The sequence below is a fragment of the Leucoraja erinacea genome, chromosome 23, assembly GCF_028641065.1.
Source record: "Leucoraja erinacea ecotype New England chromosome 23, Leri_hhj_1, whole genome shotgun sequence".
NCBI classification, from domain to species: domain Eukaryota; kingdom Metazoa; phylum Chordata; class Chondrichthyes; order Rajiformes; family Rajidae; genus Leucoraja; species Leucoraja erinaceus.
Window position 1 is genome coordinate 8,726,792 of NC_073399.1, and position 27,059 is coordinate 8,753,850.

Here is a 27,059-nt window from a genome sequence, read left to right on the forward strand (position 1 = left end):
GGGGTTTAGGGGAAGGACGGTGGGGGAGGGGATGGAGTGGAGGAGGGGGAGAAAAAGAGGAGGGGGAGAAAAAGAGGAGGGGGGGAGAGAGCGGGAGGTGGAGATGGGAAGGGGGGGGGGGAGGGAGAGGGGGGGGCAGGGAGAGAGGGGGTGTGCTGAGAGGGGGGTGTTTGGGTGAGGGGAGGGGGAGAGGGTGGGGAGCAGGGAGGGTGGAGGGAAGGGGGTATGGGGGTGTGTGGAGGGGAGGGGGGTTTAGGGGTGGGACGATGGGGGGGGGGGGGGGGGGGGAGAAAAAGAGGGGAGGGAGGGGGGAGGGAGGAGGGGGGGGTGAGGGGGGGTGTGCTGAGAGGAGGGGAGAGTGAGAGTGCCTTTTTTTATTTCAACTCAAACAACCATTTGCAGGCAGTGCTTTTTTACTTTAACCATATTTTCATTTTCAAACCACATTAAGGGTACTTACTCATAGTTGTGTGGACATGTGTTCAGTGTTATTCACAGCTCAGAGAAACGTGACCCTCTGCCTTCCTCCATCTTGAAGAGACTGAATGAGGCACACCACTTCCTGGTTTTATAGTCCCTCCCCCCTGCTGCCAGCGGGGGCAGCAGAGAGAATGGAGAATTTTGTAAAATCATTAATATCTCTGTCATATTTCATCGACGGGAAAAATCCTCGGCACACATATGGCGGAGGGGGGCTCTGAGCGAGGTGGCCAAAAATGACGGCCGTAGGTGGCGGCGTTCTCTCGGAAATCGCAGCACAGATCGCCAAAACCGGTCAAGAACAGAGTTTTAGTGATATAGATTTAAGTTATGACATCGGACGGAAGCTGCATAACAAATCTCGTTGCACTTATGTGGAATGACAATAAAATATATTATTATTATTGTTAGAAGATACAAATGCTTGAAAGCACCTACCATCCAATTCAGGAACAGCTTCTTCCCTGCTGTTATCAGACTATACTAAATGGTCCTCTCATAACTTAAGTATAATCTGATTCTCCCAACCTACCTCATTGTGTCCTTGCATGTTTTTTCTATCTGCACTTTCTTTGCAATTAATGCCGTAACACCACATTCTGCAGTTTGGTATTTTTCTCTGCACTACTTGCTGTATTTATGTAGGGCTGGATCATACTCATGCATCGCATGATTTGACAGGATAGCACGCAAAGATTTTCACTCTCAGTGCACATGACATTAATGAATCAATAATGCAGCAACAATAGTAGCAAGCATGATGATGGAGGATAGCTGCTCAACATTGAAAAGTTTTGATTCACTAGTGGGAAAGAGATGAGTTCCAATTAGCGGGAGGTTTCCTGGCCCTTGTTTAACATATTATGACTTCATTAGGTCCGGACTCTAGTGAAGACCTCCAGAATCGAACAACTCCTACTTGGTATCATGGGACCAGTGGTAGCACACGATAAACCCAAGAACAGTGACTTAAGGCAAAAACATGCAACTAATTTCTTCATGGCATTATAGAACATAGAACATCAATGCACAAAACTGCTTCTGCTACGAGTTGCAAGCTGGTTTATTTCCACATCACAAATAAAACATCTGCTTTCATGATATTATCACGATGGCCAGCTACTTAACATAAAATGAGGTAAAGCATAAGCTCAATTAATGAAAAAAGTACTAAAAATCAGAATAATGTCTGGGATAAAAACTGAAAAAAGCAGTCAAGCTGGAACTGTGGAATGAGAAACAGAGTTAATGTTTCAGGTTTGAGGAAAAATCTTGTATTTTAAATAATTTTTCTGCATCCGCAGATATTGTTTGGCCTGTTGACAGTTTCCAGCATTTCCTGTTTTTATAACTTTTTTTTTGTTTAACTCATTTCACAGAGAATTCTCCAGCTAAAAAAATACGTCTGTGCAACAAACGTTCTGATTTCTCAGTAGCCATCCATCACTGCTGCTGCAAATTAATTCTGGCATATAATGTTCCTTCTTGTAGCGGTACGTTCTTTTTCTTTGGCGATGCTAAGTTAAGTTCGGTATATGTAACGTCATCTTCATTCTGTCACAAGAGAAGAACTCAAAATTATTTCCGGAGTGCTCCGTTTTTGCATTGTCATTGCAATAATAATTAAACGTAAACTTGTTGCATAAATTTAACAGCTCAGAAAGCATAAAGGGCTTGTTCCACTTGCCGATTGTTTTCGGTGCCTGCCGGCATCATATCATGGTCGCCAAAAGATTTTGTACATTTCAAAATCCAGCTGCGACAAAGAAAATGTTGCTACACTTGAGGAAACACTGCGTCAATACGCCGCAACTTTTTCGGTGACTTGATATGTCAGTCAATGATGCTGGCAAATGCGGAAAAATCCGCCAATTGGGACAGGCCCTTAACAGCTTGGGAAACATTTTATCAGGGTGCATCGCAGCTTGGTTTGGGAACAGCTCCATCCAAGACCACAAGAAATTGCAGCAAATTGTGGATGCAGCCCAGACCATCACACCAACAAACCTCCCTTCTAATGACTCCATTTATACCTCGCGCTGCCTCGGCAAGGCAAGCAGCATAATCACGGATGAGTCACACCCTGGCCACTCTTCTACCCTCTCCCATAAGGCAAAAGGTATAGAAGTGTTAAAATGCACACCACCAGATTCAGGGACAGTTTCTTCCCAGCCCTTATCAGTTTGTTTTTTCTGGTGGACTTGCTAAGGCAATGCAAAAGACATTCAAACTTATCCATCTAATTTCATAAAGCTGTAATCTATATAAATACCTTGCATACTGTCATAGTAATATCCACAGAAAATTTTGCAGCTGTAATATTTTACTTACCGTGCTGGAATCCATGTTGGTAGCTGCAAAAGCAAAATGAATATAATTAGGTGGAAGTAAGTTATAACATATACCAGTTAAATCTTCAAGACATTGCAGCATTTAAAAGGTATTTGCATGATTACTTGAATTGTCAAGATGTTAAATGCCTCTGGACCAAATGCTGCTAAATGGGTTTGGTGTTGTTGGATACTGGAAGGTCAGTGTGCACATGATGGACCAAAGGACTTGTTTCTGTGCTGAATAACTCAATTATTCTTATTTCTCTTGTATTAGTCATTTTAGGCCGTCCCTTAAGTTTAAGGATGAGCCCAGAGTGTTGAATGCCAGCTGACCTGACAGAGTTAAAACTTGGTCTAATGAAAAAGACCAAGTTGGAGATATAGTTGGAGATCAGACAGTGCCAAGCTCGTTGACCATGTAGACATCCTTTTGGAGCTATAGGGCCATACCTTGGCAAAACATCCCAGCAATTCCAGCAGGGAGGATAGGCAAAGGTAAGATCGAAAGTCAAATCCTCACCCTTGAATTATGAAGTTCTTTAAAAAGTTATTTAGCAGGTTATAATCTTGGGAGGAACACTTTGGTGATACATTGATCAATTTATCCTAAGATAGACACAAAAAGCTGGAGTAAGTCAGCGGGACAGGCAGCATCTCTGGAGAGAAGGAATGGGTGATGTTTCGGGTCAAGACCCTTCTTCAGTGCCTCGGTGCTGAATAGAACAATGAATGAAAGATATGCCAAAAAGTAACGATGATAAAGGAAACAGGCCTTTGTTAGCTGTTTGTGGGTGAAAACGAGAAGGTGGTGCTACTTGGGTGGAGAAGGGATGAAGAGAGTGGGTTACTTGTGATAATTCCAGTATTTACCCCTTAGTTCGTTCAGTGAAAACACCGACTAGAATACTTTGAACATCCTTTATTTCACCATGGTGACCTTGATTCTCTGTCCTGCCCAAGGAAATTCTCCCAGTACAATCGCAGAGAACCAAGTGTTCCCCAAGCAAAGGAATTAGCATGTATATATACTTGATACAGTGGGAGGTAACTTACAATGGGCAGTAATTCTAAACCAATAACTACAGTATCACATGGTTATATAGGTGGGGACAATCTTTCCACCCAATTACATTCATACACAGTATAATACATCTTACCCAATCATAATAGCATCGAACATCACATGTTTTAGAAGAATGATGATGTCAACAGTAAGGAAAGTGAAACTTAACTTCAATAAACCACGAGGTATCCCATAATCTCCAGAAGACAGAACACTTAACCCTTTCATCCTAGAGTATCCCCAGTTCTGACTTGGAAGTTGGAGAAATTAATATTCATATCACTGGGTTGTTATCCAAATTGACCCAATGATCTACAGTATTGAAGGTAGACAAAATTGCTGGAGAAACTCAGCGGGTGCGGCACCATCTATCTGAGCGAAGGAAATAGGCAACGTTTTGGGCCAAAACCCTTCTTCAGATCTACAGTATTGTCTACCTACTGTATTTGGGTGTTTTTATAATACCAATAATTTTACTGGGCTATTCAAACATTTCAGCACAACATGAAATCAACAATAAATGGCAGACCTGTATAAATTAAATGAGTCCGTCTTATCATGATCACTGTTAACTTGGTGTGAGTAAAATAAATAACAGATATTACCTGCTGTTTTTCTTACAATATTGACATAGTTCGTTTCACAATCACACTCTGAATCAGTTCCTGCAAAAAAACATGGTATGTGAGAAATGCTTAAAAAGATTTCATTGTGTAAGAAGGAACTGCAGATGCTGGTTTAAACTGAAGATAGACACAAAAAGCTGGAGTTACTCGGTGGGACAGGCAGCATCTCTGGGGAGAAGGAATGGGTGACTTCTCGGGTCGAGACCCTTCTTTAGACGGGTCTCGACCGGAAACATCACCCATTCCTTCTCTCCAGGGATGCAGCCTAAAAGGATTTCAGGTTTGGTATAGATGTTCTCATGGGTTTAACATAGCTGGCGTCTCCTCTAAGCAGCCTTATGTTAAAGGGTTTTTTATTTTTCTAATATCTTGTCATTTGTTTGAATGATGTGGAATTGTAATGCTGAATGTCTTGATTTTTATGAATGCAATATATAATATCGCAAATGTATAACATTTCTTCAAAAAATGATTGGATTAGGATTTAGTGAAATGTCGCCATGTGCAGCTAAATGCTTTACTTTGTATAAAAGCCAAATCATTTTGGCAGCCGAATGGTGCAACTAGTGGAGCTGCTGCCTCATAGTGTCAGAGATCCTGGTTTGATCCTGACCTGGGACGTTGTTTATATGGAGTTTGTACTTTCTTCTTTGGGTCACTTGGGTTTCCTCCATGTGTTCTAGTTTCCTGCTGCATCCAAAAGACTGTGGGTTGGTAAGTAAATTGGTCACTGTAAATTGCCCCGAGTGCGCAGGTGAGTGGTAGACTATGCGGGGAGTCACTATGAATTTGGGGAGAATTTCTTTTAATGTGGGATTAGTGTAAAAGTGTGGCTGACGGTCGGCACAGACTTGGTCGGCTGAAGGGGCTGTTTGCTGCATCTCTCTCTGAATGTGACATGGGATTATGAATGGCAAAAATAAAAACAGAAAAAAATTAAATCAATTCGAAGATCAAGAAGCAACTCTGAAGAGAGAAACAGTTAGTATTCTAGGTCAATGACCTTTCGCTAGAGTTTCGGTTGAAAAAACCATAATCTGAAATTGCACTCTACAGCTGTCATCACAGATACTGGCTAACTGCAATTTTGTTAAGCACTTTATTTTATAGTCATCAGGTGATTGTACAAGGAAATAATTAGTCTCATTTCATTTCGATAACTTTTCTCCCAGTATAAAAAATAACCCATAGGTTACTTTTAACAGGCCAGTGGTGACTAGTATCAACTCTCACATAACTGATTGACTGATCTTATGGTTACCACCATTTTGAAGTAGGCAACCTTTAGACTGCATTGAAATATTTATTAAAGTTGTTTGATCTGTTGAAACGGCATCACTATCACTTAAGTTCTCAGGAAATAGTAAAATATGAAACTAACATATAGTTTAAAGTCTAATACGATAGTTTTGATATATCAAAAGTAAATCAAATTAAGCATATTGACAATCAAATATAAAACGTATTACCGGTTCCTTTTGATGATGGGATGTTAATGTAGTCCTTATTCTCATCTGTGGTTTGCAAATATATAGCCAATTATCAGATATAAGCAAGGACAAAGTTTTTTTTGAAATTGTTTTTACTCTGGTAATTAAGCAGTTATAGCACTTTGCTAAAATCATCTGTCATTTATTAACTGACTAATAATAAAATTGTGAAAGAACCTATACTAAAATAACATAGTCAAATGGTGTCAGCTCATCCTGGATTAGCATCTTCATCCAGGTAAGTAACTGAAAAACGGTTTCCCCCTATTCCCCCCCCCCCCCCCCCCCCCCCCACATTAGACATACTAAGAAACATTAAAACATACATTTAAACACACAAAAAATGACAAAAAGGGTGGAAGGACTAACGAGCTGCTGGTGAGGCAGCCACTGCGGTGGTGCCTTTACTACAACAATGTTAACCTTGAATTGGTGTTGATTAATGTATATTGTAAGATCATTTTCATAAGTGATAGGAGTAAAATTAGGCCATTCAGCCCATCAAGTCTACTCCACCATTCAATCATGGCTGATCTATCTCTCCCTCCTAACCCCATTCTCCTGCCTTCTCCCCATAACCTCTGACATCCGTACTAATTGAGAATCTATCTCTGCCTTAAATATATCAACTGACTTTGCCTCCACAGCCTTCTGTGGCAAAGAATTCCACAGATTCACCACCCTCTGACTAAAGAAATTCCTCCTCATATCCTCCTAAAAGAATGTCCTTTAATTCTGAGGCTATGACCTCTAGTCCTAGACTCTCCCACCAGTGGAAACATCCTCTCCACATCCACTCTATCCAAACCTTTCATTATTCTGTACGTTTCAATGAGGTCCCCCCCCCCCCCCCTCCCCTAATTCTTCTAAACTCCAAAGAATATAGGCCTAGTGCAGTCAAACGCTCATCATATGTCATATGTTAACCTACTCGCTCCAGGGATCATTCTTGGAAACCTCCTCTGGACCCTCTCCGGAGCCAGCACATCCTTCCTCAAATATGGTGCCCAAAGTTGCTCACATCATTCCAAATATGGCCTGACCAGCGCCTTATAGCGCCTCCACATTACATCCCTGTTTTTGTGTAAATTCTAGCATTGCGTTTGCTTTCTTTACTACTGATTCGACTTGCAGATTAACTTTTTGGGAATCTTGCACCAGCACTCCCAAGTCCCTTTGCACCTCCAATTTCTGGAATTTCTACCCATTAGAAAATAATTCCGCATGTCCGTAATTTAAAAAAAAAAAACATGTATCTGAGGCAATAGTGGTGCATTATTGCCTTTCTACATCTGATCTCTGGACATTAAGATAATGTTATGATCATAATATTAAGAGAAATTTTATGAGAACCTAGCAGCTTTTATGATTAGTTTGATTGTATACGCAAGTTCTACTTTGTGACTTCCAATTGTTAATCTAGTACCAAAAGTTAGTATGTTAACTTGGTATGTTTTATATTTTTCTTGATTGCTTTCATAAATCAACTAGAATTCCCTTTGAAATCTACACTGTGCTCTGTCTCAATGTGAAATAATTTAATAGAGCCCTTGAAAATTGAAAGTGAAAATTGAATACTGTTTGGAATAAGAGATTGATAAAGCTTCTAGACTGTCCATGTAGCCTGTTACCTTCCATAAGTGCATAAGAATCTTTGGCACCGAGTCCTGTAAGAACAAAATTACAGTTGTTATGCATCAAGAAGAAGAATTAAAGAAAGCCTTGCGTTTACAGTATATAGCAGACTACGTGATCTTTTCAGAACACTTCAAGCGTTTTATAGACAGAGATGTTTTGAGCAATTACGAGAAAGATCAGATTTAACGTGGAGTCAATGATACATATTGGTCAGATACAAGAAACAACTCATTTTCTTCAAAATAGGTGGGCAGATGGGAAATTGGCTTACTGTCACCTCAAGTGCAGCAGTTTCTTTGAACTTTTATATCAGACCCTACCCCATTACAGGAAGGATGTGGAAGCTGCAGAAGTTGTTTACCAGAATGCTGCAGGAAAGAACTGCAGATGCTGGTTTAAATCGAAGGTAGACACAAAATGCTGGAGTAACTCAGCAGGTCGGGCAGAATCAGATGCTTACCAGAATGCTGCCAGGATGAGTGGGTATTAGCTATAAGTAGTGGTTGGACAAACTTGGGTTGTTTTCTCTAGATTGTTAGAGGCTGAGGGGAGGCATCATGAAAGTATACAAAATTATGAGAGGAAAAATAGGATAGACAGTCAGAACCTTTTTGTTTCAGAATGGAAATGTTAAGGGCCTGTCCCACTTGGCGATTTTTTTTGGTGACTGCCGGCGTCATATCAGTGTCGCCAAAAGATTTTGAACATTTCAAAATCCAGCGGCGACAAAAAAAATGTTGCGATACTTGAAAAAAACCCGCGCGCCATATGTCATCACGCCGCAACTTTTTCGGTGACCTGATACGTCAGTCAATGATGCCGGCAGTCACCGAAAAAATTGCCAAGTACTCGAGGGCACAGCTTTAAGGTCAGAAAGGGAAAGTTTGAAGGAAAGTTTGAAGAAGATGTGCCGGGCATGTGTTTGACACAGAGAATTGGAACAGCTGCCAGGGTTGGTGTGAGCTGATGTGATGGAAGCCTTTAGCTAAAGGCATGGATATGCAGGGAATGGAGGATATGGGTCACTCAGGCAGAGGAAATGTGTAGGAAGGAACTGCAGATGCTAGTTTAAACCAAAGATAGACACAAAATGCAGGAGTAGCTCAGGGACAGGCAGCATCTCTGGAGAAAAGGAACGGGTGACGTTTTGGGTCTCGACCCAAAACGTCAGCCATTCCTTCTCTCCAGAGATGCTGCCTGTCCCACTGAGTTCCTCCAATATTTTGTGTCTACCCTGACAGATATCAGTTTAACTTGGTGTGATGTTTGGCAGACATTGTAGGCTGAAGGCCTTTTCCTTGACCATACTGTTCTATTAAATTGAGTACAACGAGGAAAATAGAATGAGCTTGTTGTAATTCTTACTTGGATGTGCCTTTTCTTTTACTTTACTGTAAACGGCCACAGTATTTTCTTTCACAGATCCTGGAAACAAAATGCAATAATTTTCCAAAAACTCAATAACATGATTTAGAATTATTTCTGAGCTATGACATAATAAGAAACAAGTACATTTACCTTGATTTTGTTGTTTCACTATTTTGCGTCTGAAATCAGATTTTAAAATTGAATAACAAGAGATGAGATTTAGACGACTGCCATTGAAGAAAATCTTTATTTCTTACCTGTAAAATCTAAATATGGGCATGTGTAAATTTAAGGGAAAGATAACTTGAATGGATCAAGTAACTTAACATTGATCATGGAACTAGTCTATTTTTGTTCTGTAAACTATTTTGATCTTGCTGGTAATGAACTGCTTTACAGATGGTCATCACTGGTACATCTGCTCGTCCACTCTTTCTGTTCCATTTCTTGACATCATTCACAGAGTGGCACAGATAGTAAAGCTGCTGCTGCTTCAATCCTGACCTCGGGTGCTGCCTGGTGGATTTAGGTGATCACTTGTGTAGTTGGGACATGTTGGATGTAGCTGGGACATGCGTGGGCAAGTTGGGTCCAAGGGCCTGTTTCCACACTGTATCACTCCATGACTCTTTGAGATTCCTAGGGTTTATCTTGGATGCTGCGGTTCCCTCCCTCAGTCTGACACGCGTTGGTCGATAGGTTAATTGGCTGCTGTAAATTACCACTTCTGCAGATGGTTGAAAGGAGAATTGGGGGAGAGTGGAAACCAATGGTCATGTGAGAAAGGAGTTGTTGAAGGGGAGTAAAGAGGGGAATGGAATTGATGGGATTGCTCTGAGAGAGACTGAATGGCAACTTCCTACGTCATAAGAAAATATGGGAACATTTTTTTCACAACATGGGTGTTTAATAACTGTAATGACTTTAAGCAACTCTGCAATGGCATATAATTACTTGGATACTTGAGGGATAATACACTTATAGAGGTGTATAAAATCATGAGATGAATAGATCGGGTGGATGCACAGTGTCTCTTGCCCAGATTAGGTGAATCGAGGACCAGAGGAGGTGAAGGGAAAAAACATTTAATAGGAATCTGAGCGACAGCTTTTCCACACAGAGGGTAATGGGTGTAGGGAACAAGCTGCCAGAGGAGGTAGTTGAGGCAGGGACTATCCCAACATTTAAGAAGCAGACAGGTACATGGATAGGACAGATTTGGAGAGATATGGACCAAACGCAGGCGGGTGGGACTAGTGTAGCTGGGACATGTTGGCCGGTGAGAGAAAGTTGGGCCGAAGGGCCTGTTTCCACTCTGACTCTACTTACTTATTATGAAGAAACACTATAATTGTGCCAGTCTATTAATACCTCTTTACATTTACATTCACAAAAGAAAAAAAGTTCAACAAATGATTGGGTAACAAGGTTATAGATGACGGATTAAGAAATCGTACCTTTTCTTCTTTTTGCATTTAACTGGTGAAAGAAGAAAATGCAATAAAGATACATTTTAAATCACTAAGTTGGCAAAATATTAAAATAACATTGAGCAATAAATGTAACAAAATTGGGGAATTTATTGCCACAGATGGTGGGATTTTTAAAAATTAATAGATTATTGATTAGTAGGGATGTCAAAGGTTACGGGAAGATGACATGAAAATGGTGTTGAGGGAAAAATAGATCAGCCATGATCGAATGGCAGAGCAGACTTGATGAGCCGAATGGTCTAATTCTGCTTCTATGTCTTATTGTCTTATAAAATTGATACTTACCATAAATGTAGTAACATAGGAGCAGAAATAAAATTAAAAGTATAGGTGGTAGAAAATATTCCAACCACATGGATTTGGTACCTGAAGGGAAAGAAATAAGTTTTATTTCAGAAGATTTAACAACATTTTGCATTGCTACTTATCATGAAAACACCAAATACAAATCCGTTGTAAATTGTTTTTTTCTCACTCATTTTTATAACAGTTCCCGAAATATTTATGTTACATTTTTATGATACTGTTTGTACTGTTAATAACACAATTATGAAAAAAAACGATTCATTTTTCAAAAATAGTCACATATGCTGGAATATCATGAAGCAAGGTGAGCAATGGTGCTGCAGTATTCATAAGGAAGATCATAATTTTCTCACTGTGTCCAATAACATGGTTCTATAAATAGTATTTCAACCACTATCCAGGAACGATTTGAAAATATTTATTTATTAATTTGCACATCATTTGGGGGGAAAAAATGCTTTCATCTATGATCATTCAGGTAGACTGGGAAACTGGCAATCTTCTATATTTTGAAAGAATGTTTTGAATAAAACTGCAAGTAACCTGAAAAAGTTCAGATCTTTAAAGTGTCTAGTAGTGCTTATTGTCTGTCAGTATTAAGCATTGCGTTGCATTCTGTTTGTTTATATGGTGCGATGTACACAATAGACAATAGGTGCAGGAGTAGGCCATTCGGCCCTTCGAGCCAGCACTGCCATTCAATGTGATCATGGCTGATCATCCCCAATCAGTACCCCGTTCCTGCCTTCTCCCCATATCCCCTGACTCTGCTATTTTTAAGAGCCCTATCTAGCTCTCTCTTTAATGTATCCAGAGAAGCGGCATCCACCTGAGTCTGAGGCAGAGAATTCCACAGACTCACTATTTTCTGTGTGAAAAATTGTTTCCTCATCTCCGTTCTAAATGGTTTACCCCTTATTCTTAAATTGTGGCCCCTGGTTCTGGACTCCCCCAACATCGGGAACATGTTTCCTGCCTCTAGGATCAAAACCCTTAATAATCTTATATGTTTCAATATACATGTCAAATACCCTCCTAAAATGATTCAAGTGGGTGTTGTCTGAGAAACTAACAATGAAATGGTAGCAATTAGCTGATATTTATCTGTAATAGAATGTTGAGATTCAAATTGGTTTTGACTGCATGGAGCAGAATCCCGACGTGGACCATTTTAAGGTTTTAGATGTTCACATTTGTGAAGGGCTCATGGTTTTTTTCATGTTTTTTAAAGCTTATCCAGCCATTTGAGGAAGTTGGAGGAAGATGTAAGGACTAATAGTGTCAGTAAGCTAATACCATTCTTTGTTCCCGTTCCATCGGTTCCTCTGCGATACAATTGTCACCTCTCCATGACTACAATGGGAGCTGAGCAAATAACTGCAGTAAAATGAGTGAATCCACCACGCACGGCTCCATCTGGGTTCTTAGGCCAGCCGAGCACAGGTGATCCCAACTCTCATATCTCAATAAAGTAATTGGTGCACTTCAAGAATCTTCAGTGCGGTCTATCTTGGTGAATTTGTTGATATCAGCGTGGTGGCTATTTGCTCTGAAGTGGAGAGTGATAAGCTGGTGAAGTTGCCCCTCCGTGAGTTATGTCAAGAGTCAAGAGTGTTTTATTGTCAGGTGTCCCAGATAGAACAATGAAATTCTTACTTGTTGCAGCACAACAGAATATGTACACATAGTACACTGTAAATAATATGATAAATGAGAGAAAGAAAGAAAACAAAATTCAGTGTGTATATATATACACATACTCACAAGTACACACACACACACACACACACATATATATATTATATACACATACATATATATATATATATTATATACACATATATATATGTACACACATACTCAAAAAAACAAACAATTGTGGTGCAATAATAATAATAATAATAATAATAATAATAGTCTATTGTAGTTCAGAGTTAATTTGAAGTTGTAGTGTTTAACAGCCTGATGGCTGTAGGGACGAAGCTGTTCCTGAATCTGGACGTTACAGTTTTCAAGCTCCTGAACATTCTTCCCGATGGCAGTGGTGAAGTGAGTGTGTGGCCAGGATGGTGTGGGTTTCTGATGATGTTGGCTGCCTTTTTGAGGCAGCGACTCAGATAAATCTCTTCGATGTTGGGGAGGTCAGAGCCGGTGATGGACTGGGCAGTGTTCACAACCTTTTAAAGTCTTTTCCACTCCTGGACGTTCAAGTTGCCGAACCAGGCCATGATGCAACCAGTCAATATGCTCTCTACTGTGCACCTGTAGAAGTTTAAGAGAATCCTCTTTGACATACCGAATCTCCTTAATCTTCTCAGGAAGTGTAGGCGTTGATGTGGTTTATTTATCATTGCATCAGTGTGCTGGGTCTAGGAAAGATCTTTGGAAATATGCACGCCCGACCATGACCGAGGGAGAACTTAAGGATTAGAGACAATTTATACTGGGTAATTCGCTCAACAGCCAACACATCTTTGAGATGTCGGTGAAAACCGATGCACCCAGAGGAGTCCTAAGTGGTAACAGGAAGAACATGCAATCTCCACACAGTCAACATTGGAGGTTGTGGGCCTGTCCCACTGTCCCGATTTTTGGGCGACTGCTGCAAAATTTTCAAAATGTTGAAAATGTTTCAGCGACAGTGGCGACAATTTTTGTTGTCGTAGATTGTCGCCAGGCATCGTAGGAGAAATTGGTTAAAACTAGTCCCTGGCAGTCGCCTAAAGAGTCGCCTAAGTGGGACAGACCCTTTAGAATTGAACTGGAGTCACTGCAGCAATGAGGCACTGCATTAACTGCAACGACATTGGACAGCCTTTAGACATTGCAAACATATCAAGTTACATTGAGTCTGTCACCTTTAAAAGTTGAATTCAAACATCAAGTATACTTACTTAAAATAAAAAACTCTATTGTGTTACTGCATTGTGAAGAAATTAGATTTTCTGCTTTGCACGTGTACCCAGAATGTTCAGTTGTCTTTATCGTCACATGAAATACTGCTGGCCCTGGTTTTGTTGCAGAGATTGCTGTAAGGCGTGAGTGGTTCCGATACAGTGTGTAAGTGATGGGAAGAGTTCCTGTGCTTGCAGTGCAGTGCAGTGTCACGTTTTCTCCTAGGTGCGCCTTGGTGCAGTTCAACAGAGGAAAGAGTAGTGGTGCCGAAACGGGAACTATAATGAGAAGAATGATGTTGAAGATGTTGCTCTATTGCGAAATTAAAATAAACGCAAACATCTCATATCCAATCCCCAGTGAGAATTCAAGGATCATTTTTTCATTATTGTATGCTAATAGCAAAAACTTGAGATTATAAAATCATAAATTCATTTGCCATTGGAGCAGGTTGGCCATTTGGCCCACATACTCCGTCATTCAATCATGGCTGATCTATTTTTTTTAGAGTTAGAGCACGGAATCAGGCTCTTCGGCCCACTGGGCCCGCGCAGACCAACGATCCTTGCACATTAACACTAACCTACACCCACTAGGGACATTTTTTTAAATATTTACTAAGCCAATTAACCTACAAACCTGTACGTCTTTGGACTTTGGGAGAAAGTCGAAGATGTCATGGCGAGAACGTACAAGCTCCGGACAGACAGCACCCGTAGTCAGGATCGAACCCGGGTCTCCGGCGCTGCATTCGCTGCAAGGCAGCAACTCTACCGCTGCACCGCCGTGACCGCCTCCCTTTCCCTCTCGAACCATTATTTGTTCCTGTTCCATCGGTCCCTCTGCGATACAGCTGTCACCTCTCCATGACTACAACGGGAGCTGAGCAAACAACTCCAGTAAAATAATGAGTGAATCCACTACGCACGGCTCCATCTGGGTTCTTCGGCCAGCCCAGGACGGATGATCCCAACTCTCAGATCTCAATAAAGTAATTGGTGCACTTCAAAAATCTTCAGTGCGGTCTATCTTAGTGAATTTGTTGATTTCAGCGTAGTGGCTATTTGCTCTGAAGTCAAGAGTGATAAGTTGGTGAAGTTGCCCCTCTGCGAGTCATATGTCAAGAGTCATGAGTGTTTTATTATCATGTGTCCCAGATAGAACAATGAAATTCTTACTTGCTACAGCACAACAGAATATGTGCAGATAGTACATTGTAAACAATATGATAAATGAGAGAAAAAAAATAAAAGAGGAAAAAAAGTTCAGTGTGTATATATACACATACTCACAAGTAGACACACACACACCCACACGCATTTATTTATATGTATATATATATATAATATACACTTACTCAAAAAACAAACAATAGTAGTGCAATAATAATAATAATAATAGTCTATTGTAGTTCAGAGCTTATTTGAGATTGTAGTGCTTAACAGCCTGATGGCTGTGGGGAAGAAGCTGTTCCTGAATCTGGATGTTACAGTTTTCAGGCTCCTGTACATTCTTCCCGATGGCAGTGGTGAAATGAGTGCGTGGCCAGGATGGTGTGGGTCTCTGATGATGCTGGCTGCCTTTTTGATGCAGCGACTCCGATAAATCTCTTCGATGGTGGGGAGGTCAGAGCCGGTGATGGACTGGGCAGTGTTCACAATCTTTTACAGTCTTTTCCACTCCTGGATGTTCAAGTTGCCGAACCAGGCCATGATGCAACCAGTCAATATGCTCTCTACTGTACACCTGTAGAGGTTTAAGAGAATCCTCTTTGACATACCGAATCTCCTTAATCTTCTCAGGAAGTAGAGGCGTTGATATGGTTTATTTATCATTGCATCCGTGTGCTGGGACCAGGAAAGATCTTTGGAAATATGCACGCCCGTTTTTGACTCTCCACCATCATCCCGTTGATATAAACAGGATTGTGGATCCACATCCTTCCTCTTCCAAAGTCCACAAGCAGTTAATTGGTTTTACTGACAGCAGGTTGTTGTGCTGGCACCATTTGGTCAATCGGTCGATCTCACTTATATACTCTGACTCATCACCATCTGTAATTCGCCCAACAATGGTGGTGTTGTCGGCGAACTTGAAGGTGGAGTTCGCACTGTGTCCGCTTTATCCGGCAATGAATATAGAGTGAGTACTTCTTTATGCAGGAAGTATCTGCAGGAATTTTGTTGCATCAGTGCAAAGCCAGCGGGATCGTATTTTTTTGTTAAAAATAGATCTTGTGAAGCCCTGTCTCTGGATTCATCTGTTTGAAGTGAGTGCAATGTATAGCACATTTCGTTTTATTGACTGTGAAATGAAATTTAGTCATAGTATGAATTGGAAGGGGGCTGTTTAACTCAAAGTCTGCGCTGCTCCCCTTTCCCAATATACTTCCCTGTACCTCACAATACGATGAAAACATCCACTCCTGATTTGTGACACTTCTCCGTGGATTGTCACCTTGTCGTGGTGGAGAAGCTTGTGCGGACCTGAGATCCTGAGAGCGATGCCGCCTGGAGCCATGGCGGTAAGGTCGAGGGGGAGGACTCTGATGAAGAGCAATCCAACCAAGATCTCAAAGGTGGAACAGGCGGGGGATGATGGCTGGCCTTAGTGGAGCATCGCAATGGCTGGGAGGACGGATGAAGGCTGCAGCAGAAAAGGGTCTCCGGTCGTCTTGGACTCCATGCCACTGGATCCTGACCCAGATCTGTCAAGAACCGTGTGGTGGCTGTCTGTGCACCAGTCTCCCCATGTTAAAGAAAGTCACTCACGGGTGTCCTCCAATCCTGGAGACACCCATGGTCAGCCATGACTGAGGGAAAACTTAAGGATTAGGGACAATTTATACTGGGTAATTAACTCAACAGCCAACACATATTTGAGATGTTGGAGAAAGCCGATGCACCCAGAGGAGTCCTAAGTGGTAACAGAAAGAACATGCAATCTCCACAGTTAACATTGGAGGTTGTGGGCCTGTCCCACTAAGGCGATTTTTTGGGCGACTGCCGCAAAATTTTCAACATGTTGAAAATGTTTCAGCAACAGTGGCGACAATTTTTGTTATCGTAGACAGTCGCCAGGCGTCGTAGGTGAATTTCATTAAAACTAGTCCCTGGCAGTCACCTAAAGAGTCGTCTAGTGGGACAGGCCCTTTAGAATTGAACTGGAGTCACTGCAGCAATGAGGCACTGCATTAACTGCAATGACAATGGACAGCCTTTAGACATTGCAAATATATCAAGTTACATTGAGTCTGTCACCTTTAAAAGTTGAATTCAAACATCAAGTATACTTACTTAAAATAAAAAACTCTATTGTGTTACTGCATTGTGAAGAAATTAGATTTTCTGCTTTGCACGTGTACCCAGAATATTCAGTTGTCTTTATCGTCACATGAAATACTGCTGGCCCTGGTTTTGTTGCAGAGATTGCTGTAAGGCGTGAGTGGTTCCGATACAGTGTGTAAGTGATGGGAAGAGTTCCTGTGCTTGCAGTGCAGTGCAGTGTCACGTTTTCTCCTAGGTGCGCCGTGGTGGAGTTCAACAGAGGAAAGAGTAGTGGTGCCGAAACGGGAACTATAATGAGAAGAATGATGTAGAAGATGTTGCTCTATTGTGAAATTAAAATAAACGCAAACATCTCTTATCCAATCCCCAGTGAGAATTCAAGGATCATTTTTTCATTATTGTATGCTAATAGCAAAAACTTGAGATTATAAAATCATAAATTCATTTGCCATTGGAGCAGGTTGGCCATTTGGCCCACCTACTCCATCATTCAATCATGGCTAATCTATTTTTTTGGAGATAGAGCACAGAATCAGGCCCTTCGGCTCACTGGGTCCACTCTGACCAGTGATCGCCGCACATTAACACTAACCTACACCCACTAGGGACATTTTTTTTTTACATTTACCAAGCCAATTAACCTACAAACCTGTACGTCTTTGGAGTGTGGGAGGAAGTCGAAAATCTCAAAGAAAACCCACGCAGGTCACGGGGAGAACATACAAACTCCGTACAGACAGCACCCGTAGTCGGGATCGAACCCGGGTCTACGGCGCTGCATTCTCTGCAAGGCAGCAACTCTACCGCTGTGCCACCATGACCGCCTCTCTTTCCCTCTCGACCCCATTCTCCGTCTTTCTCCCCATTACCCTTGACACCCGTACTAATCAAGCATTTGTCAATTTCCACCTAGTGAAAAACCCAATGACTTGGCATCCACAGCCGTCTGTGACAATTGCACAGATTCACCACCCCACGCTCAACTGGCCATCCGCCAATTTGCTCTTGCCGCCCAAGGAGTTTTGAGATGGAACAAAGGCAGTCAACCTGTCTGAGAATAAAATATCATCTGAATTTAACCTTGGCACTGATACAACACCGACCAGCTTTGCCACTTACATTCTAATCGACCCAAGCTATTAATCAGGGATGATAATAGGAATGTGGATTATCAGTAGCTAGCTCAATATCGGATGACTTCAGCGCAAAGGCATGACTCCAACTCACCTTACAAATTGTTGAGTATGTTCGCCAGGGTATAACCCTGGCTCAGTATAAAAATAAGACACGAAAAACAAAAACAAAGACCAAGGGACCAATATCACACTCCAAATACAATCAATGAAGAAACTCTGGACAATCTAGAACAATTCTGATATCTCAGCTTAATTCTTACCATCTCAATCCACTCCGGAAGAACAGATTGCTAACTCTTAGTACAAAGATGTCTGAGTATCATTATCCTTTGAAGGTGTGAAATTCTGGACATGTACTCTCCAGTGTGAAAATTTGGCATTCCTGCCTTTCAGGAAAGTTGTTGTTAGAATACATCTCTAGTCTTGCAATGTTTCCATTGCATAAACAATCCTACCTAAGTCTCATTATCTCCACAAATATGCTTTAATTTGCTACTTAAATCTTTTCATATTTGTCCTATTTTATGAAATCTACTCATAAATCAGTTGAGGAACAATTTATATATGCATAACCAACTTTTGAACGTTAATCTGTGACTGGCATCGATGTGTTAGTGTCCAGTGATTGTTTCTCTGGTGTTTTCCATTGTTGACAGTTCATATCTTAATCCTAAACTGATGCTTTAACTAGGTATTGTCTGATGTCTGACCGCTGTCCGTTATTGTTTCAGTTGGCTGCTTCCTGGGAGCAGGTCATCCAACTCATTTCAGTTCAGTTAATTGTCATGTGTACCGAGGTACAGTGAAAAGCGTTTGTTGCGTGCAATGCAGTCAGTAGAAAGACAATACATGATTACAATCGAGCCATTCACAGTGTATAGCTACATGATAAGGGAACAAGCAGCAGGCACTTGTCCGTTTACAAAGTGTAGGACAGACGTTACAGCTTGAAAATATGAGACTAGTCTTAGCGGAAAAACCAGAGCAGTTTTCGAAGACATGGACACCATTCATTGATTCATTACAAGGATAGTATGGTGCAACACAATTTTGGAATTAAATCGAATTACGGGTTGGGTGATGGGTGGGAAAAGATACGAAGCAGGTATATCATCACTTTTTGTTTTTCTTTCTGTCTTTTTCTTTCTATACGTTTTTCTTATATCTTTTACTGCCCGCTTTGGCTACACCAATTTGGTAGTCTAGGGTTCTATTCTTGCACACTCACTTTCTCTCTCTCTTGTTTTTTCTCCTTTCTTCTTTCTCATCTTTAGCTAAAAATTAAAATTGAAGCTGCACTATAAATGTATTATGTCATATGCTGCGGTTTATACTTTTGTACACTCCTTCTAATAAAAATAAAAAAATAAAAATACAAATTGTAGGAGTAATGGCATTTTGCACAGTTAGTGAGTGGAAAGCGTTTGTGGTGTTTTTAATGGATGGTGTTGCCGTGGCCTGGATGTGGTTGGGGAAAAGGCCAGGCGCCAGGCAGGTTCAGAAGTCGTTTAATCAATCATGGCAGACACACAGAACGCCCGCGAGCAGCCCTCGGGAAACCCCGTTGTCAGACAATCGTCCCTGTCCCTCAAGAGCCAAGGGGGATGACCCAAGGAGTGGCCTAAACCCCCCCCCCCCCCCCCCCCCCCCCCCCCCGGTACCGCCACAGGATCGTATTGGATATTGGACACATGGCCCTCATTTGACTGCAAGAGCCTCAAGCTTTTTGAGTCAGTCTTCAGCAAATTTATTAATCTATTTTAAGAACCCATGCATCATATTTTGTGCTTATATTTTTTTTAAATACCCAAGGAGATCATATGTATAGATGAGGGGAAATGATTGCAACAATGAGTAGGAAATGATTGCAGAATTCTGTTTCAATTTCATTAAAGAGAGAAATGCTGCAATATCCTCTTCATGCTGCTAAGTTAAATAACGGGAAATCTTACCCAATATGGTAAAGTTGATTCCTTCACTGTATTTGGATGAGTTTAGGATTTCATTTTCAGCTTTGCACTTGTACACGCCGCCATCTTTGGTATTATTTATGAGAATATTAAAAACCGCAGGCTCTGTAGTACAGTTCTTGACAGAGTGGATGAATCTTTGGTTTAAGAATAACGAGTAAGTCACAGGAGAGCTCCCATTTGTTGAGTGGCATTGAATGGATATGCGTTTTCCTATTTCTAACGTGGTTCTTGAAGTGAGGAGATGTACTTTTGGCTCTGAGACTGGAACTGAAACCAAAGGAACAGGTAAACTTGGAAAGAGTAACAAATCTAGCTATAATATAGGGGTTAAAATAAAGTCAAGTGCCTCAGTCAGTCTGAACACCGGCGTCAAGTTAGCAGCTACCTGACTAATTACTTGTTGGCTCAAGTCGCGATTAAGCATGAAATCCAGCACAGTGCAGCACAACCAACCTTGCAATGTGCTCGTCCCAAACTCTGGGGATTGAGGTCTAATTTGATAGCGCTGTTTGCCATGTGGCAAGCAACAGCCGGACACAATTGTCAAGATTCAAGAGAGTTTATTGTCCCTGATAGGACAATGACATTTTTGCTTTGCTTCGGCACAACAGAACATAGTAGGCATAACTACAGAACAGATCAGTGTGTCCATATACAATTATATAAATATATACACACATGAATAAATAAACTGATAAAGTGCAAATAACAGATAATGGGCTATTAATGTTCAGAGTTTTCTCCGAGCCAAGTTTAATAACCTGATGGCTGTGGGGAAGTAGCTATTCCTGAACCTGGTCATTGCAGTCTTCAGGCTCCTGTACCTTCTACCTGAAGGTAGCGGGGAGATGAGTGTGTGGCCAGGATGGTGTGGGTCTTTGATGATGCTGCCAAGATTACAGTATATCTTGCAGGCAATGTGACAAATTCAACAATCCCAATTCCTGATTATTCTCTGGCAGAACAGACTTACCGGGCAGTGGCACAGGAGGAAACAGCCCTTGGAGTCCTCAGCATTGAGGCCAACAGTGATCGCAACTTCTACTGAAGTGTGGATGGCCGTTAGCTCAATGGAGCTCATCCTCCCTTTGACAGGTCATGTTTTGGTCCTGGTGGGGGTCCACAGCCCCCTTCCTCACCTCAAGCGCTCAGCAGAGCCAACAACAATCAGTAGAGTTAATATTTGGGTCTAAGACCCCCTTGTCATAACCCTCCTGTTTACAGCTACCGATTTTAAATGTTCACACTACAGATGGGCATTAGGATTGGGATTAGGATATGGGCATATGATATCCCTCTGGATCTAAAGGTTTACCAACTTTAAAAAAAATTAATACATGATGAGTATATATTTGGGTGGATGTTGATAGGCTTGTATTTTGAAACGTGGCACAATCCGTTAGTTGCCAACAACACACGCCTCTCGATTGAGACAGTAATATTATCTTATCTTATCCATTTCTTCAAACATATCTTTGTTCCAAAAAGTTCCGCTTAGGTGGTGGCCCATCTGATAGCTAAATGAACATTCTGTTTAGTAATAAGACACTCTCTGAACTCAGCCCTTCACTTAATACATTTAGTAACAAAGTCAGATTTAAAGACCTTTTTAAATAAAACATTAACACCTAAAAGCATGTAACAAGTGAAGCAGAATTTATATAAAAAATGGAAATGCAACGATTTAAATACAATTCTTAGATTTAACTGTGCCGCACAGCAGGCTTCTATGGGAATCATTTTGATAGGTTCTAGGTAAAATGTGAATTGGAATATTTTACAGAAGCAAACATATAGATATATTGATCTTACCTTTTACATTTATATTAATGTTCTGACTTCTTTCACTTCGATGTTTTACACCTGCATTGTTTTCTGCTTGACAGAAATACTCTCCACTGTCTGCAGTGTCAGCCGATGGAATAGTATAGACTCCGGCAGTAGCATTTAAAATTGACTGATGCAAAAAGTTTTCTGGTGTTCCTTTGTAAAATGTGTAAATTATTGGCCAAGATCCCCTCACCACAGCACATGTGAGATTCAAACGATCACCTTGAACCACAATACTATTAAAGGCTGTTGAATTTAGACTTGGTTTGGAAACTGGTACTGTTTTAAAAGAAGAACAAATGAAATAATTAGATATGTCCTTTTACCAAACATTATCGGGGGAGGGGTCAGTTATTAAAATGATTGATTGATTGAAAGACCCAGCATGGAAACAGGCCCTTCGGCCCTCCGAGCCCATGCCGACCATCGATCACCCATTTTTTGTTATCCCACTTTCACATCCACCCTCTACAAACTGGGGGCAATTTTAGAGGCCAATTAACCTACAGACCTACTTGTCTTTGGGATGTGGGAGGAAACCAGAGCACCTGGAGGAAACTGAGGTGGTCTCTGGGAAAATGTGCAAACTCCACACAGAGAGCACCCAAGGTCAGGATCGAACCCAGGTCTCTGGCACAGTGAGGCAGGAACTCCACCAGATACGCCACTGTGCCTCCAACTCGCATCACTCCAGACAGGGGTACACTCGGACTGTCCAGCCTATTGATATCAGATGCCGGCTCTACCAGATGTCATCCCACCAGAGAATTTATATGATAAATAAATAATTTTCTTCTGAATCTTCCGTGCATGTGACATGCTAATTCACAGAGGTGCCCAGATGTGCAATTGTACACATGTAGTGCAAATCTGGACTAAAATTCAATGAATTTTGATAACAGGTGTGAAAGGCTCCTCATACAGAAGTAGGCTTTCACAAAACAGACAAGTCCTGCTTTGGCATTCCGTGCAGGGGATTATGTGGTCTAAGGAAGCTGGCACAGGTTGGTTCAGGTAGGTGCCATTTTAGGGCTTTTTGCTGAGACTTAATGCCTTCCGCTTCCCCAATTCCACCCCTTCTCCTCAACAATATCCTGACCTGCTCTTTGATGTTTCGGGTTGAGACACTTTAAGGGCCTGTCCCACTTGGGCGACCTAATCCGCGAGTTTAGGCGCGTTTGCCCTCGACTCATACTCGCAGCATGGTCGACACGAGGTGGTAGGAGATCTTTGTAACTCTCTTTCATGCTCGAGAGTGGTCTCCGCGTACTCGAGGCCTCAGCTACTTTGCGCCGTTTTTTTCAATATGCTAAAAAATGCCAATGAGTAAAAAAAGGTCGCCATGGAAAAAATCGATACTTTTTTTACTCGTAGATTTAGTCGTAGCAGGTCAGCATGTTAGTCGTAGGTAATCGAGGGTAGTCGGAGATAGTCTTCATCATAGTCGAAGGAGGTCATCTTCACTCTCCACTATTTGGTGTCCAATTTTCACGAAGTTAGTCGTAGCTAGTCGAAGCTGGTCTTCAACGTAGTCGAAGGAGGTCTTCTACATAGTTGAAGGAGGTCTTCAACATGTCATTTTTTCAAACTCTACTAAACTCGCCAATTAGGTCACCCAAGTGGGACCGCCCCTTAAGAGTATACAGTGTGGAAACAGGCCCTTCGGCCCAACTCTTTAGACATCAATCTGAAGAGTCTCGACCCGAAACGTCACCCATTCCTTCTCTCCAGTGATGCTGCCTGTCCCGCTGAGTTACTCCAGCATTTTGTGTTTAACTTAGTTCTTCCTACACTGATCTTTGATGTTCTGAGTTCCCCCAACATCTCACAATGGGACACCTTCCACATCATGCTTCTTCCTAACTGCAAGATTGGTGTAAATGGAGCGATGCTTAAAATTGTAATGTCCACAAACTCTTAGTCTTGTTTATAGTAGTAATGGGTCCTGGCATCAAATATTTATTTGCCCACTGGTCACCTTGCACCTTTTACTTGTCTTTCCAAGTGCCACAGTACTTCTAAACCCAAACAATTACCAGCAAAAGGAAAGCTCTTTATTCAAACCTATGTTCCTATAATATCATTTAGATGTTGATAAAAAGCACAATATGCGGTATTACTGAAGGCTCAAAGTCTCTGGATGGATGGCAGTAAAAAGTAGAAAGTAATCTACAGATTTCTAGAAATCTAGCACAAGTAAGTAAATAACTGGAGTGATTCCTCAGTCTTTTGCTGCCCCACTGTTGTATCTTTGACAGGGGTCTCAGGGGAGCAGGAGAAACCTTGAGGAAATGTATCCTCACCATCTGTAAACCGGTTTTACTGCACATTTTAATTCCTTACTCCAAGAAACATTGCCTAGTTTTCAGCTGTCCAGCAGAGTTAGTCTTACCTGCCACAGTCACCTGTTTTACAAGAATTTTCAATGTCTCCTTCCACACTGCGTGGCAAGTGTATTGTCCCGTATCATCAGCAGTTGCTTTTTTAGAAATCTTAGCTTCGCCAGTAACGCTGTTGGCTATCGAAGTTGTACCTTTCGTGATTGTTAATTCAGCTTTTGTAGAGGATGGAATTAATGATGACATCTGAACTGTGCACCTCATGGTAAAGTCATCGCCTTCAAATATTCTAGGTTGTGGTTCAATCGTAAAGAGGTGACTAGTAAATGGATCTGGAATGAGAAATAGTTGATCACAATATGAAGCGAACAGTTGATTTTTTATTTCATTTTTTCTTGTTGGATCATTCTAAATTCCAAAATATGTGCTAATGCAGACAACAAGGACGTGCTGGCTCCGGAGAGGGTCCAGAGGAGGTTTACAAGAATGATTCCAGGATTGAGCGGATTAGCGTGTGATGAGTGTTTGACAGCACTGGGCCTCAACTCGTTGGAGTTTAGAAGGTTGAGGGGGGGACCTCATTGAAACTTAACAGAATAATGAAAGACATAGATAGAGTGGATGTGGAGAGGATGTTTCCACTGGTGGGAGAGTCTAGGACCAGAGGTCATAGCCTCAGCATTAAAGGATGCTCTTTTCGAAAGGAGGTGAGGAGGAAACTTCTTTAGTCAGAGGGTAATTAATCTGTGGAACTCATTGCCACAGGGGGCTGTGGAGGCCAAATCACTGGATATTTTTAAAGCAAAGATAGACAAATTCTTGATTAGAACGGGTGTCAAGGGTTATGGGGAGAAGGCATGAAAATGGGATTAGGAGGCAGAGATCAGCCCTGATTGAATGGCGGAATCGACTCGATGGGCTGAATGGCCTAATTCTACTCCTATACCTTGTGAACTAGTGCAAATGCTCCGCACACAATACTCTAGCTTGGGCTCAACAAGACACCTTTGCTCTTGTATTTAAAACCTTTTGCAGCAAATGACAATATAATTTCATAGATATTGCAGAAACATATAACATTTATGAGAGGCATAGATTGTCGCCTTGTCGTGGTGGAGAAGCTTGTGTGGACCTGAGAATCTGAGAGCGATGCCGTCTGGAACTATGCTCCTGGTAGGGCCACCCATGGCGGTAAGGTCGAGGGGGAAGTCTGTGACAAAGCGCAATCCAACCAATGGTGGAACAGGCGGAGGACGATGGCTGACCTTAGTGGAGCGTCACAATGGCTGGGAAGGCGGATGAAGGCTGCAGCAGAAAAGGGTCTCCGGTCGTCTTGGACTCCATGCCACTGGATCCTGACCCAGATCTGTCAAGGACCATGGGGTGGCTGTCTGTGCACCAGTCTCCCCACGTTAAACAAAGTCACGCACGGGTGTCCTCCATATAGGGAATAGCACCCTGGAGACATCCATGGTCAGACATGACCGAAGGAGGCCTAAGATAGGGTAGACAGTCGAGACCCGAAACGTCACCTATTCCTATCCTCCATAGATGCTGCTTCACCCGCTGAGTTTCTCCAGCATTTTTGTCTACCTTCGACTTGATTATTTTAAATTCTGGGATTTTTGATCTGGCAATTTAACTACTCCACCGCTGCTACATACCACATACCTTGTTGCACGACATTGTGACAATATCTATAATTTGCAGGTATGTGATTGTGCCGGTTTAACCTACCTTGCACAGTTATGGTGACGGGTTCACTGTCGATTGAGATTGTTGCCAAGCTGCTTCCTTTGACCTTACAGCTGTAGTTTGTTGTTTCCTCAACTTTAAGCGTGTTTGTTACAAAGTTTGTATTGGATGCTTTTTGTCCCGCAGGGGAAGGTTTTCCATTTTTATATTTGTAGAACGTAAAGTCAAGAGGAGGAATTTCTTCAGCAGCATCGCAGCGCAAGTCAATTTGATTTCCCACTATCACCTTCATTGGTTGTATGGTAAGTCGAGGCCTCTGTATTTGTCCTAAAGTAAAAAGCATAGGATTTTATAGTTTTGGTACAAAAGTACATATAAAGGTATAAACGTTATGGTTTTGTCACCATTTCTCTGAAGCAAATAGTTAAGAATTTGACATTTGGCAAGAGCTTCCAACCACAAATTCACCACATGGTTAGTACAACTCGTACTGTTTGCTGATGGCATATATTTTGCACCTCAAAAATCTCTCTGCTGCTTCTCTAGTTAATAGATGTTACTCTATTCATGATTCCGCCATGGGACTGCCTACATCCTTTTCACAAACCATAACCAATGCGTTTTTCTGCACCTGGTTCCTGTTCAGCTTGTGGTATTCGCAGTTTATCATTTCTCCTCGTACAATCCTGCTTTGATAGTTCTTGCATCAGTGAACAATGCTTCCCCCCCCTGGATTCATTTGCATTTGGGTCACTTTGGACAACACATCATTTGCTTGGCAGCACAATGCTACACCATAGCGATCAATTCTCTTTCCAGTTGAGTGATTTAGTAACCATTTGCATTGGAACCAAACACAACCGGTATTAGAACAGATGAACAAAAGTCGGGATCAAGAGGTAATCTTGAAGGAGCATATTAAATTGGTCAAGGAATTCAGAGGCGAGAACCTAAACAACTGAAGTCATGCCGCCAATAGTGGAGATGGAGGGGTGGAAACTGAAATGGTGTTGGGTACTAATTAGTTAATGGTTTCAACAGTAGCTGAGACACGGCAAGGGGTCAGTCTACCCCACGACAGAAGGGGGAGAAGTAATGGAGGAAATA

General features: G+C 41.6%; 1 protein-coding gene across 3 annotated transcripts in view; it reads right to left on the bottom strand.

The window, feature by feature from the left end:
• Positions 1 to 1,525: 1,525 nt before the first annotated feature.
• LOC129708179 (platelet endothelial cell adhesion molecule-like) overlaps positions 1,526 to 27,059 on the bottom strand; it is a 29,995-nt gene continuing 4,461 nt past the window's right edge. The window contains exons 4-16 of one of the 3 annotated variants that reach the window (XM_055653791.1): positions 25,995 to 26,279; positions 24,311 to 24,589; positions 21,901 to 22,197; positions 20,068 to 20,355; positions 10,777 to 10,857; positions 10,456 to 10,477; positions 9,149 to 9,177; positions 8,996 to 9,055; positions 7,624 to 7,659; positions 5,972 to 6,016; positions 4,482 to 4,541; positions 2,812 to 2,834; positions 1,526 to 2,034 (exon numbers count right to left, since the gene is read on the bottom strand). In XM_055653791.1, coding sequence (XP_055509766.1) covers positions 1,924 to 2,034; positions 2,812 to 2,834; positions 4,482 to 4,541; positions 5,972 to 6,016; positions 7,624 to 7,659; positions 8,996 to 9,055; positions 9,149 to 9,177; positions 10,456 to 10,477; positions 10,777 to 10,857; positions 20,068 to 20,355; positions 21,901 to 22,197; positions 24,311 to 24,589; positions 25,995 to 26,279 — 1,616 coding nt within the window. In that variant the 3' untranslated portion in view covers positions 1,526 to 1,923. Of the gene's footprint in view, positions 2,035 to 2,811; positions 2,835 to 4,481; positions 4,542 to 5,971; positions 6,017 to 7,623; positions 7,660 to 8,995; positions 9,056 to 9,148; positions 9,178 to 10,455; positions 10,478 to 10,776; positions 10,858 to 15,056; positions 17,268 to 20,067; positions 20,356 to 21,900; positions 22,198 to 24,310; positions 24,590 to 25,994; positions 26,280 to 27,059 lie in introns of those variants that run through there. The other 2 variants (XM_055653792.1, XM_055653793.1) reach the window with 2 other exon arrangements.